Source organism: Diachasmimorpha longicaudata, chromosome 5 (assembly GCF_034640455.1).
Source record: "Diachasmimorpha longicaudata isolate KC_UGA_2023 chromosome 5, iyDiaLong2, whole genome shotgun sequence".
NCBI classification, from domain to species: Eukaryota; Metazoa; Arthropoda; class Insecta; order Hymenoptera; family Braconidae; genus Diachasmimorpha; species Diachasmimorpha longicaudata.
In genome coordinates, this window is record NC_087229.1 from 5,608,211 (window position 1) to 5,626,089 (window position 17,879).

Below are 17,879 nucleotides of genomic sequence, written 5' to 3' on the forward strand. Positions count from 1 at the left end.
CCGACATTCTAATATTTTCCTTCCAAACAATATATTGTAACATTATTGATTACGTATAGATTATATTACATTGACATTAGTCAGTGTTTAAAATTAAGCAAACACCCTGTAAAACCCACAGAGAAATATGTTCAGTAGTCCTGAGATCAGCTTCAAACATGAGCCCCTCGCCCATCGCATTCCGACGTCGCGAAGTCACGTAAACAGGCGTTTTGATAGTATTTTGTAATGTCAAACGATGGGATTCAATAGGAATAATCGTTAAAATTGGTAATTCCTCGATTAAAATTTTGGGGTGCGATCTGCGGAGGCAGTGGTCCCTCTTGTCCCACCTAGCGCCTTCCAAATACAATCCCTCCACGTAGCAGCCCTGGTCAGGTCTTTCCTCAACTTCCTCAACGGTGGAAAACTTGGAGACTTCTGTGTATGTTAGTGATTTATGCAGGGGCCAATTGTTTCGCCTGCATGCCATCTGCACTAGAGCCGCTAGATAAGTCTGAGGAATATGGAGACCTGAGAGCCAGATGACCACAGGTTCATTGCATCCGGCCCAATTTGTGTATTGAATAATCCGTCTATCGAAATGTTCCATCCACCCTCCCAGGTTCTTCATGGTAGGGGGTGCCAATTTTGCCCATTCAAGGGGTAAATTTCCATTATAAAGTGCATTCCCAACACTCTCTAGAACCGAATCCATTCCTATTTCTCCAGCAATTGCCTTTCTCAAATTAGATAAGGTGGTCCTCATCCTTCGGAGTAATTTATTGAACCTCTCAAGCTCTTGAAACAATACAATCGCCGTCGGTGTCACTCCCAGTCCAAAGTTCCGTTTCACCTTGATTAAATCATAATCCCCAGGGATCTTGGCCAATATATCTTGAGCTAGATTATCGATGAACTCGTCTCTGCTGATTCCTGCTGAGCCTACACCTGTCTGCGGCTGTAACTCTATGAGATTTGCCCAGACCTCCTTAGTCGCCCGCGTAAAGTATCCAATTTCCGCATTGGGGTGAAGGCCAAAGACTTCGGGGGAATTCACCAGAGGTAATTCCTCGATGAAATCGATATACGATTCTCGATTCCCTGCCGGAGGGATGACATAATCGACATCGTTATCCTGGTAGAAGTGGAACGGCTGGAACTCATCAAAAAGAAAGTCCCCAAAGTACTCGTTCATGTACGTTTTTGCGATCCTCCTGTCATAACTATCAATGATCCTCCCCCCGTACATGACCTCCCCTATGAGATACTTCAAACTGTTCCAGGGAATTCTCTCCTCCTTCCTCTCCCAGGATTTTCTCAAGTAAGTCTCCAGTATCGAAGTGCAGACATTGAAATCCGATTCGTTGAAGTCGTAGTTAATATTCCATCCTATGTTATCATATTTTCTTCTCTCTTGTACCACAGCGTGGAAGAACGCAAGAACATACACCAAATCCTTGAAGATTGGGTGCTCACAGTTCTGAAGCGCCTGCTCCCTCATCCTGAAGTATGTATTTCTCAGGTTCAACTTAAGACCATTAGGAGGTTCAGTGACAACTTTTAGGGACTGCTGTAAAATCCCAATGGGAAAATTCGGAGTTGGATCTGTCGTAATCCAAAGCCGGAAGTCTGGATGAGGTTTCCCGATGATTTCCAATCTCTTCTCCAACTCGCGAGTAAAATTCAGAAGCAGATGACAATTCTGCAGCATCAGCCATTGGCCTCTAGCGGTCGCGTTCTCTAGAAGCTGAACTGCTGCTTTCTCTTGTCCTTGTCCTAGAGACAGATACTGAAACTTTCCTCCACCACATCCGTATCTCTCTGCTAATTTCATTAGTTCAGAACTGGGATCTGACCCGGGACTGAGAATGAATACGACAGGCATCGTGCAAGTGCTCTGATCGTAGATCATATCAAAACTTACGTTCGGTGGGGCAATGTATTCTTCTCCCATTGTTTCAGAGATGAAGTTGACGAGACCACAGTATACCCTGTCTACTCTGAAAGACCGTAAAAGCATCAATTTCTGGAAGGGATTGAGCTTTACAGAGTATCCAGATGGAAAATCCTCAACTTCGGGAGTATCCGACTCGTACCACTGCTTCCAGTCATCAATGTCACTTCTCAAATCATCACACAGTTCAGCGAATTCTGCCGGAAAATCTGTAGAGAGCTTGACAATGTCCTCCCAATTTGTCCAGGGAAGCCACATCGCTGGGTTTGGTCTCTGAGTCTTCTCTAGAGCTACGCACCCTTTGATGAAGAAGTCCAACTCCACTTGAGTAATGTTACCAATGTCCTGCTCAATTTTCGTGCAGATCTGGAAGGAAAATAGAAGTTTGTGCTTCTCGAAGATACCAGTGCAGCCATAGTCATACACATTCTTCGTCAAGGTGCTGATGATGTTTCTCAGACGATGTCCAAGGATGTGATTCGGCAGGGCCTTCTTCAAGGAATACGTGAAGATCTCCAAATAGCTGGTAAGTGAATACTGATACATAGAATTGACAACTGCCATGTCAGAAAGTACAAAGAAGAGGATAGCTCCTCTCTTGGCTGCTGGACGATAGCCATCTCGTAATTTGTTGACTTCCTTGGCTGTCACTTCGGCTAGAGCAATCTTTTCTGTGACCTCAGTAGCGCTTGTTTTCGTGTTCTCTAGGGTCTCGATCAGGTCAATGTTGTCTAGCATATTTCCTTGGTTCGTAGATATCTCTCGGAGTAGACTGTCTTCCAGTTGTCGCAGAAGATTCTTATTCTCACTGGTTTCAGCAATAAGCAGTTCTCGCTGTTCTTCAATGTCTGGTCTCTCAGTTCTCACAACGACAGATAACAATTGATCTTCTAAACCGGACAATGTCACCATGTAGTTGATTACCGTAGCTTTGGAATAAATCGCTGGATTGAAAGCTGGATTCGATTGCTTCGTGATGAGATATAATTGGAATTTGGGATCATAATCTACTTCTTTGTCACCTAACATAACGAATGTCCGTCCCCCCACAGTCTGAAGGTTCTTCATGAGGACATTATCGAGAATCGGATCGATGTAGTCAACATCCTGGAAGATAACAGGAAAGCCAAACTTTATAGCCATCTCCACTTGTTTCACGAAATCCGCGTCGTTGAATGTCAGAATTTTGAGATTTTTTTTGTGTTCTTTCTTCTTCAGCCAGTTTATCGCCTGCTGCTGAGGATCAATGCATAGGGAACTCCTCAAAGCCCGCGATGTGAGAATTCCATTCTGAACTGAAAGTTCATCAGGTGGTAAACCTTCTGAGTTCCATTGGCTGATCTCGACATCGTTAGTTAGCTGAATTTCAATTCGATACGGTTGAGACATCGGAATGCTCTTCTCGCGGACGCTGTTTTGCCAGTCATTATATACCATTTGATTTCTGAACTCATAGCTGAATGGACCTGTATAGGATAGGAATCCTGCAGATAGAAGACTATTTCCTATAATTAGTTCGAGTTCTGCCCGTAGGTTTTCCAATTCTTCTTTCCATCGCACATTTTCAGAAGATAATCCTCCTATCAGTTTATCGGCGGCTATGAGACGTCGTTCCAAAAGATCGGTCTCTTCCTGAAGGGCTAGTCTATCAGCCAAAGCTATCTCATATTTTCCGTTCAATTCATTCAACTGCTTTTCAATTTTCTGAAGTTCTTTCAACTCTTTTTCTAGAGCCTTCTGAGCCCGCTCTGCTTCTACCTCCAGTGTTTGTACTTTTTCCATTTTCGGTTTTACTTCACGATATACTGCGCAATATTCCAAGACCGTAAGGACAAATTTGTAGAGACCATAACCAGCTCTGCTGATAGACTCCATCTGGTCTAATTTATCTGACTTTTTCATTTGAGCTTTTACCGCTTGTTGCTGTTTAAGAGTAATTTCAGTGACGTCCATTTCTTGTAAAGTTCTCAGAAAGCTGGGATCACTCATTAGTCCTTTGGCTGTCTTCCAAGAGATCTCTTTCGCACCTCTAATAATTGCAATGCATTCACCAACTACTTGCACAGGTTCTGGGGGAGTTGCGAAGGATCTAATCTCAGTAATATCACTTTTTTCTAATTCGTTGAGAGCTATTTTAGCGGCGTCTAAAGCTGGCTGTGCTGCAGCTAAAACCGCTTTAGCCTCTGCTGATTCCTTTGCAATTGTCTTCTTCCGGCTCTCGATTTCCTCACTCTTCTCGGTGCTCAGTTTCTTCTTATCCATGGCAATGTCCGTGCTCTCACCGATTGAACCCAGTAGCTTCTCACAGTTCTGGGTTTGGTTCGATACTTTGACCCTCTGGATAGCCAGGATTTCGTTGAGTTCTACGAGAGTTTCAGATGCCTCCGCTATCTTCTTTACACCGCCCGAGAGCCTTTCACACTGTGAAATTATATAAGTTTTCTTCTCAGCCAGAAGATTCAAGTACGTGTTGATAAAATCCAAGAAATGCTTTGGAGTTACATAGTTTCTCCTTCGAAGCTTCGTCAAGAATTCCATTGTGTATTCACCAACGGACTTGTGAACATGAACGACGTGTTGAATAATATTTTTCCGATGTTCCTCGGAGACATGAGGATTATCTCGAAGGACAACCGTGGCAACTGCATGGAGGGCCTGGTCTGGCCACGGAAACATCCAGTCGACAGTCGTGCTGCTGACTAGACCAGGATAACTTCGACATCTGCAACGCAAGATATCGCCTGCTGGACTCATTGACAAGGCTATCCTTAGGTTCGAGATACAGGTCTTTTCAAAGTAACTCCAGACATTTTCTTTTGTTATGCCGAAACCAGCTCCCTGCGCTCGATCTCTGCAGGTATTTACAATTGAATCTTTCTCCTCGTCGGAAAATAGTGCTGGCACCACTCCTGTCATCAGCATATTGTTTACAGTTTCCAGGAAGCTCTCGTCGACAACTTGTGCTGCCGTGAATAAAAAGACAATTTTTTTATCTTCAACGCCTACAATATTGTAGAGTTTCTTCATGTCATCCCGGAAGCTGTGGTCGTTGTAATTTCTTCCTAATGAGATTTCGAAGATTTCACAATTCGCCGCAAAGGCAGCTAATCTTATTACTGACTGCTTTCCACTTCCCCCGATTCCTACCACCAGAATGTGTCCTTGGTGCATTCTCAACGTTCTATGAACCCTCACTAGGTGTTCTAAGGCATCATTGAATAAAACAATATTCATCTTGGGGTTCTTCTCGTTGTACTCTTCTAAAATTTCCATGAAGAGACTGTAAACCACTTCGTAATCGAGTACGTCTTCATAGAATCGAGGATCCTCCTCATTGCAAGCATTTCGGAAGTCTCCGAACAAAAGGGGATCACGGAGAATATAATCTATAATCGCCGGTTCGTCCTCCCAGGATGCCACTGCCTTGACTTTTGCCTCCAGATGTCCACGTACTAACGCTTGATCATCGTCGTTTATCAGACGATCGCAAATCACTCTCATGAATTCATTTCTCCAGAGCCTCGTAAACTGTTGAGTATTGGGGAAATACTCAGGAGCACTTTGGAGTAATCCTGCAGAGATCCTAGAGAGGTCCCTCATGTTGAAAATGTAGTGGAATTTGGAGGGCGTCGGCGGTAACTCTGTCGTCACGATCTTGTACAAGTCGTGAGTCAATTCCACTAGAGTAACAGCGATCTCTTGTACTTCATCAGGAAAGATCTCGAGATGGCCACTTAAAATACTGGTATAAATATAGTTGAGGGTTTCCTCGCTGGGTAGAGTAACGTTGTATACCGTAAACATGGAGATGAACCTTGGATCTACCTCATTTCTTCCACCACCTGTTTTCCCCATTGCAGCTAGATAACAGATATCCTTGATATTCTTCCAATTGAGATCTTTTCCGCGGTCGTAGAATCCTCCACGTTCGAGGAGCAATTTCAGGAGTGCAATCGGCTGTTGGGTGCCATAAGTATCAACCAATGGCATATTCATGTCGTCTATGAAGACCGTCAACTGCTTCCCAGGAGATGGACCGTAAATGTCTTTCGTCCTCTTCTCTAGGACAGATTCTATGTTGCGCTGAACGTCCAGAGAGGTAGTTCTAGAAGAGAAATTAATGAGCAGTTTCTGGAATCTTTCGGAGTCCAGACTCCTCAAAAATTCATGAATGACAGCTGTCTTGGATGTGCCTGTCTGTCCGACTAATAGCACTGGCCTCTTTAAATGATTCATTAGACTGACGAACCATGTTGTCCTCATGGTATCAATCGTAGGGATGAGGATTTCACTGAACTTCTTGGTTCTTTGGTGAATGTATGGCGGGATCAGTGCTTTCCAGGGCCTCCAGACTCCCTCGGTGACATCTAGAACGTAATCGTAAAGCGATGAGTACGTTATAGGGATGTAGCGGACTGTTGCTAATTTGTCTGGGGTGTCTTCTATCATCATGAGGCCTGCTGTCTTCTTCATGAACTCGTCGAATTGAGGTCTAGATTCGGCTTCAAGAGCTGCACCAAGGGAGCAATAGCAGGATTGGATGAAAATGGCTTCCATGAGCTCCTTGTGCTCAGTGAATTGGTCGTTCACATTTTCATCGTCTTCATCGATGGACCTTTCCCTCGGTCTCGGAGTAGTTTCTACATTCGATTGCTGGTGAGAGAGCGCATCGATTATGTAGCACAGTTGGGTAATCAGGTTCAAGGCTGTCTGAGGGATGATCATTTTCAATGGGGTTACTGTCTGTAGTCCAAACATTGCTTGGAAGATGAGTTTCATCGCACCCTCGACGTACTTTTCAGACAGCTCTCGGAAGGTTGACTGTTCAGATTCTGCTCTACTGTTTATCCATCGATCGAGGTATGGCTGGTATCCAAGATTCTTCGGATCGACATAGACCATACCTGCTCGAGAAACCGTCGCCGGGGAGGCGTATTGCAGGTCGCCAACTTCAAAGAGGAGGCTGCAGTAATTCTGAAGTTTGATTCTTTCTTGATTCGCAAGAGTTAGAATCTTGTTATCATCCATCACAGAGTTCATATTTTCGACCCAGAGGGCATCAACGTCCCCGTCGAACAGAATATATCTTGCCTCATCTCTTGATGGCTCCAGAGGTTTGTTGATCTCACGGAAAATGCTGCTGAGGAGACCATCTGTCCAATCTCTTGTCAGTGGATCCAGAACTCCATAAAGTTCAATTACAGCACATGCCTGGGGGAAGGGACTTTTTAAAAATGGAGAAAAGAAATTTTCAGTGTCATTATTACCTTTGGATTCAGAACATATAACTTGGTAGATTTCCCCAGTAAAGTTTGAGCTTTGCACAACGTTTCGATAACTACAGTCTTTCCTCCACCCGTAGGTCCCACCACCATCGTAGAGTGTCTCGTCATCATAACTTCGTAAAGCTGCACAACTTTATCGACCTGCTGAGGGAGTACAATGAGCCCACTCTCCTGTAAGACCGTTTCAACAGCTTCATTGAAGTCTGGGTATCCGACTCTGGGACAATCCAGTCCCGGGAATAAATCCATAATCAAGCCCAGAAACAGTGGGACATCGTCAAAGATGAATTTCGGAAGATTCATATCCCTCAAGGCCCGCATGAGAACGACATCCTCAGGAAGATCCATGGAAGTTCTCTTCAGCTGTCCGGCCATATTAAGAACGGACTTAAGCGCCCGAAGACCAAAATCATAGTGAGTTTGTTTACTTAATTGCTCTTTCGCAAGAGTGTAGAGCACTGTCATCTTCTTGGCAAGAATTTTAGCGGTTAAAAAACCAGCGCTAAATAGTTTTATTTGACAGATCAACTCGTTATCAGGGACAATGCATACTACAGGTCTGAATAACGCTTTTACAGATTCTGGGAGCTCTGTTCGACCTGCGTATCCTGGGTTCATTGTTATGAAAATACCAACTTTTCTGTCCAGCACGATATCTTGACCTTCAAACTGGAACAGATAACAACAATTCGGTCCATTGTGGGTAAAGGTTAGTGAAATATACTAATTCTTGTGCTGGTCCTATATTTAATTTAATTTAATTTAAAAAGTTAATAGCGCTCTAAAGGAAGTTGATGAAACAAGCCGGCTTATCCACATCATTATCGCACCAAAAAATTTGAATGTACAAATTGGCGGGCAAATCGTAATGTGATAGGAAATGAAAAAATTTGGAACTTTTGTCATTATCAGTTGTTTCACAATCATCATAAATGCAACTATTTTGCACAGGAACAAAATTTCAAAAGAAAAAGTTCTTTATCCGTACTGGTATTCAAATCACGAATTCATAGAATATAATCGGATGACAAATCAGTCATTTTCAAGCCAACGGCCATATCACACTGAAAACGCCAGTTCTCGTCCGATCACTGAAGCTAAGCAGTATTGAGCGTGGTTAGTACTTGGATGGGTGACCGCTTGGGAACACCACGTGCCGTTGGCTCTTTTTTTTTTTTCTTTCTTTGTATAGATGATAATCGATACAAATCACTGATGAAAAATGCGATTCCAATTATTTTGCATCTTAATCTTCGACTTATCTCACGAAATGCAAGAATATTTGAAGGAATACCATGAATCGATCAGATTTAGCTTGAAGTGCGGAGCGAATCGTTTGCAGTTGTGTCGATATCACTGAGAGGACAGAAAGATCAATTCGATTGAACTCATCAAAACATCCCCAAGCTCCGCACTGTGCTAGTCCTCCCAATGTTTTGCCAATTGCTACATAATCCATGCCTTCACCGCAGTTAGTGACAATGCATAACAATCCCAGGGCTTTCGCCAAGTCTTTCGTGGTTTCTGTTTTCCCAGTTCCTGCAGGACCTGAGAAACAAAAGTTTCAATTCTTCACACGATCTTGCGATAATCTAGACAATCGCGAATTTTAGGAGTAACATTATGAAATCTGATGCGTTATTTCACTGGACGACTATTTTTTAAAATATATTTCTCAATTTGAACGCGATATCAATTTTGGAAGATCCATTAGACTTTTCTTGGAAGAAAATTTCCTCTATGAAACTATTTAACGTATAAATTCATAACTCATTCCCAGAAACTAGTAAATAATAAATAAATAATTGAGTTTTACCGGCAGGTGCACCACCCAAATGCATAGAAAGGGCCTGAGTAATAGTCAAGTAAATTCTATCCGTCAACGGGGTAATGACAAGTCTTCCATTCAACCCCATATACTCGTATCCATACTCAAATCTCCCTGTACACTGATTAGCCCAGACATTATCCAGGTCATGGACCCAGTAGAATTTCAGCTGGCTCTCCCACTCAAACTCCATCGCGTTCATAATACTATCCCTCACAAACCCATCAATGATATCTCGAATGTGCACATCAACGGTTAGGACAGTATCCAATTTTTTACGATCGTTGGTCGTCAAGCCATCGCCACCCATCAGGGTCACAACTTCATCCAACTGATTATTCAGTTGCTGAAGGTACTCTTTCATAGCTCGTTTAGACCCGTCCCTTATTTTTTTGAAGACATTCTCTACCTCTGCAGTCCACCAAATTTGATTAGCCACAAGGATCATCATCCCCTAAAATACGAGGAAGGGTTGTAAAAAATTTAAGGCCAGAGTGGATAGTATGTTGAACTCGATTTGGTTATTGAATTCGACGTTCACTAAAAATTTATGAATATCGCGGTCCTTGCCTGAAAATCGAGGATCCATTTTGTCCTTGGCCTGTTCTCCGTTCCGTAATCATAGACTGCCTTCTTCGTGAGATATCGATTGGACCGTCTCATTTCCTCCAGCGCGTGGACCATCCACTCCTCAATCTTCCCCTCAGCCAGGACCTTCTCCCTGAACTCCATGATTTCGTTTTCACAAGATATCAGTGCTGTAGCTACAGTTGTCTCTTCATCATCACCTAACGGCGCCTTTTCAAGCCTGAGTTTATCCAAATTGTCGAACATCTTTCCGATGTGCTGTTGGATAGCTTCTGGGTCAGTGCTCCCCAGGATCCCTAACAGTTCTTCGTTGCTCAGGAAGTTGAATCGCGGGAAAATCATTCGTTTGCTGTTCAAGTAGTCTGTCAATGATTTTTGGCATCTCTCGAGGCCATCGATCAGTGACAGAAAGACATCCCTCCTTCCAGGAATCATGCAGCACTCGTAGACATTCAGTCGCTTTGCTGTGTCCATCATGTGTTTCCTGAAGGCGTTATCAATGTCGTCGAACTTTCTCGCCTCAGCAGGAAGTTGAGTCCTGATGTCTCCTCCTACGAAAATCCCCTCGAGGTAGAGCCAACGTCTTTGCAGCTCCATCCATGCCTCCACGACTTCAGAAATCGTCTGCAAAGACTTCTCCCACTTCTGAACCGTTCCAAGGAATGGCCCGATGAACTGGGATGCAGCCATGCTCTGCAAGTTCATTGTATTGTCTTCCAACACTTGGTTTAGATCGTCCACTGGTCCGAGAATGAATCCTCGGTCCTCAGAACCTGAAATTCCATTTCAGTTTGTGTCGGGTCAGGTTGAGGAGTGATTTAAGGGCGGAAGTCGAACCTTTGTAGTGTTTTATGACTGTGAATTCCATCGTGTTCCAGGAGTCCGATATTTCCTTAACACCTTTCTCTATCGCCAGTTCTTTCACAGCGTTTGTTACGATTACGCTGGCTATGTCCTGGAATTTGGCCAAGTCCATCGCGAACATATTCTCCAACGTGAATCTGAATTCATGAGTACAATAAGAATCCTGATAGAGTCGGGTATATGCATTGCTAGGGAAGTGGTAAAACATGATGTGGAACTCGACCAGAAAAATTAAATAGACAATCCTGACAGGATCGAGGGATTTTGCGGAGTTTTTTTCGCAGTGAACACCATGCTTTAGCACTTCGCTACCAATTAAAAATCCCATAATTTGCGGATTTTTATGCAGCACAAAAAATTGTGTATCTCACCCTTCCATGATTATCCCTCATCGTATGCATTAATTGGAAATTGGAGTTAGTACGATAATAGTTTTGAAAGATCTGCAAATACTTGTGAAATTGAGAATCAGAATGCCCTACTGATATCAAGAGGATTGACTGCATCAACTCTCATCATTATGATGTAGTCAATCCTCGACAATATTTTGTAAAACATGAGACTCGCTTCGAGTAATGGGAAATAATTATAGAAAATCAAGTAGAGATCTAGATCCTGAGGGGTTAATTGGAACAATAGGTTGGAGAATTAATTCCCAGAATTATGACTAATTTATATTTAATCTTAAAATATCACTGAAATTATCTGTCCACTATGAGTCACCGCACCTTTCAGGTGCCATATCAAAATACTGTCCAGTCTTGTCCATCAACTCTTGCCAATGTCTTTCTCGCATTGCTTCATTCTTGAGCTCAACAAACAGTGGCACTGAATTTCTAAACGCTTTCATGCTCGCCTCAAATGTCTGACCAACACTCAGGTTCCTCACTGGCTTCGGCAGTCTCCGAAACTCTTTGATGTACAGCTCCATCCCGTCGATGAGCTGTTGAGGATTTAAATTTGCCCAAAGGGTCTTCGACCAAACGTCCCTGGCACTCTTCTGCGTCTTGTACAAAGCGAAGATCATCTCCATACCCTCGTAATCCTCTTTTACTTTCATAAATGGAGAATAGTCCGCTGGCTCCAGGTCGAACAGAACTTCAGCGTTGACAAGATCGAGGCGTTTCACTTCTAACTCACTGATGAGTCTTCCGAATTCCTAAAGAAAAAGAAAATACTGCCCAAAATCCCATTTCATCGCAAATATTACTGTTTAAAAATTATGGAAACGATATTCATAATTATCTTTCTCAACTCCATTACTCAATTAATTACCGGCATGATTTTCATTCCAGTATCAAGATCGTCTCCAACACTGCCAGGTCCTGCTTTCTCAAAATGCTCCGCAAACCTGATGCATTCTCTTCTGAAATCTTCGATCTGGTCCTGCGTCATCTGACAGAATTGGTCCTTGGTACTTTCCAAAGTCGTCGATCTGTACAAAGCTCCGAGATACAGAGACTCCCAATCCTGTTGGATCTTATAAGCCTCTAATTCATCTTCAATGGGGTACTGTATCTCATGCATCTTCAACGTCCTGAATATCTCCTGATATTCGTTGTACTGTACCTCCGCCTGGACTCCCATTTTCTTGATATTCGCTATGGCCTGCATAACTGTTTTGAATTTCTCCAATCCACTGACAACCAACTCGATATCAAACCTGAATTTTTTCATTTTACTCTTCAAATTGTTCATTGATTGTTGGGTTTCGGAGAGAAGATAATTCCCCAAATCTTGCTTCCACTGTTGAGCGTGATCTTTGATGCTCCGCAGGAGAGGTGATAGATTTATTCTAATGCTACTAACGTCCGAGTATGAGAGCATTTCGTCTATTTCCTCAATCACCGACCCGTAGAAGGTGAACTTCTCGTCGTACTGAAGGAGAGTTGGATTTGTCGATGCGAAAGTCTCGCACAATTGGATCTTGTCGAACCTCCAGAGATTTCCATATTTTTTCCATCTTTGGAGATATCTCCAGCAATCCACCGCTAATTTGTGACTTGTCTCTTGAACGGCTGTGATCCTGTCATTGATAATCTAGACAATAACAAGTCAATAATATATTGGAATAGTCTCAAATGTCGTGAATCAAATGAATTTCCTAATTTTGGTTGACGATATTGAGCCCAATCTCTCTCTCTCTCTCATAAACAATATACTATCCCAGCGATAATCGAATGACAATAATGAGATAAAAGTGGAAGAAAATCATCGATTAAGGTAACATTGTAAAGATAATCCCAGAAAAGTGGAGCGACCGGTGAAAAAATTGTAGATATACCTGAATATTCATGACATCCTCAAAAAAACTGAAAACCGTAGTCTCCTCACGGTTCTCATGTTTAATTGGTTTGCACTGATGGCAAGTCCCCAGCATCCACCTCGGAAAAACTTTACATCTCTCAAGCAGATCCTTGACATCGTGGAGAATTATCGAATAAATCTCACTGGGTGAAGGTCGTAGAACGACTTCAGACGCCAGCAAGATTGCATCCACCTGGAAGATAACTTTATCGCCAGTGAGTAAATTATTGAGCACTTCCAAGTTTCTTACGAAACACGTGATGAATGCAGTAAAAATTTTCTGCTCATATCTCTCATAGAATTGCTGCATGGCTGCACTTCTTCCTGTTGATGTTCCCTCAACGAGACTCTCTAATTTGATAAGCATGGGACTGATGGAATTATACACTCTCAACATCGCGGCGATGAGTTCAGTTCTTTTCAACTCGATATCCAGGAAGTAGGTCTTGCAGGTGCTCAGCTCGTAGTCCGGATCGTTGGGATCTTTTGTTGTTGTGAATAAATTGTAACAACTGATTTCCCTCTCTATTTGTTGATCGAGGTTCAATTTCATTTGATTCACTTGACCTACAACTGAGGTCAGATTCTTGAGGAGTTTTTTTGAATTCTCGGCGTAGTCAGATATTCCCAGAGTGTACCAATTTAATCGGGTTACTCCTGGCTGAATGCGCTTTTCGATTTGTTGAATTACATTTTTCAGTAATTTTACCTGATGAAAAGTGGTTTATCACACAATTGTTCGTAAAATCTGTCTTTGAATTCCTGTTTATCGTGGTCGGGGGGAAAGGGTTCGCTAGTAATTTTTTAATATGTTCACTTCGTGCACTTTCCGCCCGCCCATCGAAAAACAAAATACAAAAGTTTATTTATCAGATGAAAACAGGACTTTACACCGTCGGCGTAAAGTACAACCGTGACATAATTTAATCGCTTATCTAATTATGCTCAATCTTCCTCAATAGTCATTTGGTACTCACATCTGCATGATCCAATTTATTGATAATCTCGTTATACTCATCGATCATGGTTTGAGCGCTTTCGATATCCCCCCTCAATCTATCCCTCTGGATTCCCACATCCCTAACGGGTTCGGGCAGAGTATATCCGAGATACTCGAGTAATTCGGCCTCGTGAATTATCTCAAACACTTCCCAATCGAAGTTCACTTCGAATCGCAATTGGTTTTCTATCATGATCTTGCCCTCCATCATCTCCATCCACGTCACCTTCGTGGCCTGCTGGGGCTTTTCAGCAGGAGATGACGTCGTGGAGATTTGTGGAGGTCGACTATGACGTAGTGCTCTCCCTTCGGATTTTGTCTTGAGGATGGAATCGACGTTCGTGCTTTTAGACGCCGAAATCGAAGAGTTTTTTGAGTCTTTATCTTTTATCTTGTCTTTTTTTGCTAGGATCTTCCCGATTATTTGAGCCCCCAATACTGGAAGGTTTTCAAACAGTCAATGAGTCGATTGAAAGTTATTTATTATTGATCGAAAAGTATTAGTATTATCTCCTACCCTTTTCATCAGACACGGGAGTCATCTTCAGCACATTTTTCTTCATCGTCTGAACGACAATCGCATGCGCTGTATCTATCCAACCATTAAATTTCATCTCCTCGTATTCTTTCATCTTCCTCGCGATCTCCAAATATCGACTGAAGGTCATAGCTTTTAAATGGCTCTCCTTAATTTCGTCCACATTTTGGAAAATTAAAATTGGCTTACGGAGCCTGTGAAAAAGTTGTCTCTCCCAGAATATTGCTCCAGCGATTGGAGGATGGTGTCGCAGCAGAGGAGGATCTCTCTTTCCTGAAGAAATCAAATGAGTTTCAATGGAAGTCGTTGAAGCAGGGAATTCATGAAATAATAGTTATCAATGCGGTTAAATTGTCTGTCGTTTTTTACCTTGATTGAATATCCCCTCGACTTCATTAATTTCCTTACAAAATTGCTGCATAATAATATCGAACTTCGTGAGTAACTGTTTTTGAATAGCATCTCTAGTCTTCATGTTCTTGAACTTCAGTAAAACCTCGAGTGCCTGTTCCGCACTGATGAGCTCCATGAAGCATTCGTCGATAAAAAATTTTGCATCATTTTCCAGGTACGAGACTTCGAGAAAAAACCAGTCCATCGTAGCGTCCCAATTTTCCTTGTTGAATTCAGTGAAAATATTAAAGTCAGCATTTTTCACGGGATCAATCAATTCATCGACTCGTTTGATAATCGTATCTATTTGAGCTGGATCATTGATCGTTGATTTTAGATCCGCTCCGAATATGTTGTAAAAGTCTTGGAGGACACTGGCTATTTTGTTCAAGTCAGCGCACACTTTCGCGATGTATTCGGTTTCTTTGAAAATCCGCTGCTGATCGAATTCCCAACGAGTTCCTTTGCCCGAGTGTTCGATATCTTGACGGGTTTTTAAGTACGATGCTTTCCAACTCTTCATCATTAAGTGAGCGTCTAGAGTTTTTCTTAGAATTTCATCTAATGGCTGCCTAGAACCGCAACGTATTCAACATTTACTCCAACATTAGGTGTCCGGACAAATTTCAAAAAAAAAATGTAATGCATTTACGGAAAAATTATCTAAAAAAGCCTCTAATAGACTTTTCTCTATTTTTTCTTTCAGGCCTATAAAATATACTCAATCAGCGGTAGAAAATAAAAATTTAAGTAGTCATCAAATTTACCGAAAAAGTTCCTTGACTGATAAATTTTTCGAAGTATTTTGACACAGTTGCCAAGAAATTCTATCCAACATCAAAAGCATCTTCTCCTCGGAACTATAGTATTTTGAAAGAACCCAAATCATTCTCAATCCTTCCATAAGTGCGGGAATCGATTCAGCGATTGTTTTGAAATCATCGGTTTCCGTCATCAACTATTGACAAACCAAAATGGTAAGAGTCATAAATGAATGTTATTTATAGTTGCTTCAGCATCAGGGAACTTGCATGGAGCTCAGTATTTCCTAATGGTTTATACGAGTGACGAAATCCTCGCACAAAAGCTGGGAAAATTTCTGCAAGTTCCCTAGTGAATAGAGCTCATCGGAAAAGCCTTTTCCTCACCTTAAAATGCCTCAACACAGTGCTTAAGAATCTGGTATTATCTCTAGCTTGAGAATAATAATTAAATAGTTCAATCTCCGAATAGCTGAATGCAGAAGGTATTGACGATCTCACACTGTCCAATATCGATATAATATTTTTGACAGCTGGAGTTCTCAGTTGCTCAACTAGTAATGACATTTCGGTTTCCCTTTCATGCCAGTATTCGTACTCAGCAGTGGGTCCTTTCTTATCAGGCACCTTTGCCAGAAACGTCTTTATGGATTTCTGTATGTGGCCTCCCCAAGACATGACCACTTCTTCCAAATCACTAACAACCTTTTTCTCCAATGATGTAGGATCCACTGTTTCAGAGCCAACAATATCGGCCAACTTTGGGACATTTAGCAAAAAATCCCCCTCGACGTGTTCCAATGTCCACTGGACGACTTTTGTCAGTTTCTCCAAGTACTCAAGCATTTCTCGCTTGCTCTGCTCCATTTCCGGTTCTTTTGTTTTTTCCTCAGATACTTTTGCAGCTTCCGATGTCAAAGACTCCAGAGTCGATTGTTTGGCTCCGGTTATGGGTTTTCCGGCTGTAGTCAATGTTGAAAGATTTTCCATAATCCATAAATATTCGTGACACAGTCAATTTAAAATGATGAGACCCACCTTTTCCCAATTCCGAGGGCGTTTGGACAGTAGTCTGATCCCTTCCGTCCAATGGTGATAGTCCTTGCACATTTTCAATTTTTCCGATCGCGACGGACATCCTCTGGTAGTGAGAAGGTCGAGTGAGAGCTGAAGCCTAACAAATCCCGTAATTAATCATACAAATGCAACAGGGAGTGATTAGTAGGAAACACACTTCAGGGATCGATGAAAGACAATGAATGGGCCTACAGAGTTGCAGAAACTAGTCATTGTGAGTAGAGAAATTGCAATTACTTGGCCATTATATATGATGACAAAAATTTAAAAAATATACTCGATACCTGCGACTCCATGACGCTGGTTAATGTCGTATGGGCTTTCCCAATGCTATCACTTTTTGTACTGGCATGAGTACCACCAATTAGTCGTTGTGCAGCTGCCGCACCACGATATTGTCTCTCAATGAGGGGTTTGAAAACCTTTTGAAGAGAAATTAGAAGTACTTATTGATGAGCGCACAGATATTTTTATCGATATCATAAGAAATTATTATTGCAAGGAAAATTAATGTTTTGGGTAGCGTTAAATATTTTTTCTCTAATTCTATACTAATTAGTTTGATTCAAGGACATAGTAAGGATGACATACATGGACAAGAATGTTATTCATCGACTGCAAAAACTGTCCATGCAACGATCCAACAATCATGTACTCCGTGATTTGTTCATGACAGGCCTGCCATGTGTCGAAAGCAGGAATTCCCCGGTCCTTGGTCCTCAAAAAATAGAAAAGAGTTGCGCCCTGCAGTTCTTTGTCATCGGGGCCTATCTCTCCACACAGCATGTGAATCACTGGTATTTGGACGACCTTGTCCACAACTTTCTGTCAATCATCTCCAATTGTTATTCCTCAGCCATATTCAGAGAGTCTTGAATCTTCAATAGAAATTATTCTCACCTTTGTCAGTATGTATTTATCCTCGTCCCCGGGTGGCGGAACAAAAGGCACACCTCCCACTAGAAAATTGGGTTCATGATTAGGTGTGAAGCAGAGTGAGAACGTGTGATTAATGGAAGATAAGGGAGTGTACATGTTCCAACGCTCTTCGCCTGCTCTTTGGCTTTATGTAGACTTTGAGCAGATTGACGGGCTTCTTCATGTGCAGCTATACTCTCGCCATCCTCACCACCTTCTTCTTCAGTTCCCGAGGGCACGTGAGTGGAAACTCCAGTGAATATTGATCCAGTATCTATATCGCTCAATTCAACATTCTCTTCTTTTTTTTCCTTCTTCGACTTCTTCGGTTTCTTCTCCTTTTTCTTTTCGTCCTCAAATTTCTCAACTTTTCCTGATAAAGGG

General features: G+C 42.1%; 2 protein-coding genes and 1 non-coding gene across 3 annotated transcripts in view; 2 read left to right on the forward strand and 1 right to left on the reverse strand.

Moving 5' to 3' along the window:
• The window catches only part of LOC135162971 (dynein axonemal heavy chain 10), a 19,113-nt gene continuing 1,234 nt past the window's right edge, over nt 1-17,879 (reverse strand). Inside the window, exons 5-23 of the mRNA XM_064121989.1 lie at nt 17,611-17,868; nt 17,478-17,536; nt 17,169-17,402; nt 16,862-16,999; nt 16,539-16,674; nt 15,888-16,462; nt 15,507-15,697; nt 14,716-15,311; nt 14,326-14,619; nt 13,786-14,246; nt 12,786-13,517; nt 11,777-12,541; nt 11,230-11,660; nt 10,475-10,638; nt 9,620-10,410; nt 9,038-9,503; nt 8,516-8,769; nt 7,204-7,890; nt 1-7,147 (exon numbers count right to left, since the gene is read on the reverse strand). Coding sequence (XP_063978059.1) covers nt 77-7,147; nt 7,204-7,890; nt 8,516-8,769; nt 9,038-9,503; nt 9,620-10,410; nt 10,475-10,638; nt 11,230-11,660; nt 11,777-12,541; nt 12,786-13,517; nt 13,786-14,246; nt 14,326-14,619; nt 14,716-15,311; nt 15,507-15,697; nt 15,888-16,462; nt 16,539-16,674; nt 16,862-16,999; nt 17,169-17,402; nt 17,478-17,536; nt 17,611-17,868 — 14,303 coding nt within the window. The 3' untranslated portion in view covers nt 1-76. The remainder of the gene's footprint in view (nt 7,148-7,203; nt 7,891-8,515; nt 8,770-9,037; nt 9,504-9,619; nt 10,411-10,474; nt 10,639-11,229; nt 11,661-11,776; nt 12,542-12,785; nt 13,518-13,785; nt 14,247-14,325; nt 14,620-14,715; nt 15,312-15,506; nt 15,698-15,887; nt 16,463-16,538; nt 16,675-16,861; nt 17,000-17,168; nt 17,403-17,477; nt 17,537-17,610; nt 17,869-17,879) is intronic.
• The window catches only part of LOC135162958 (angio-associated migratory cell protein), a 26,181-nt gene continuing 15,791 nt past the window's right edge, over nt 7,490-17,879 (forward strand). The window contains exons 1-2 of the mRNA XM_064121964.1: nt 7,490-7,635; nt 7,800-7,930. The gene's annotated coding sequence lies outside the window, so the exon portion shown is untranslated. The remainder of the gene's footprint in view (nt 7,636-7,799; nt 7,931-17,879) is intronic.
• On the forward strand, nt 8,268-8,386 carry LOC135163195 (5S ribosomal RNA). The gene has a single exon (XR_010299084.1). It is a non-coding gene; the product is annotated as a 5S ribosomal RNA (ribosomal RNA).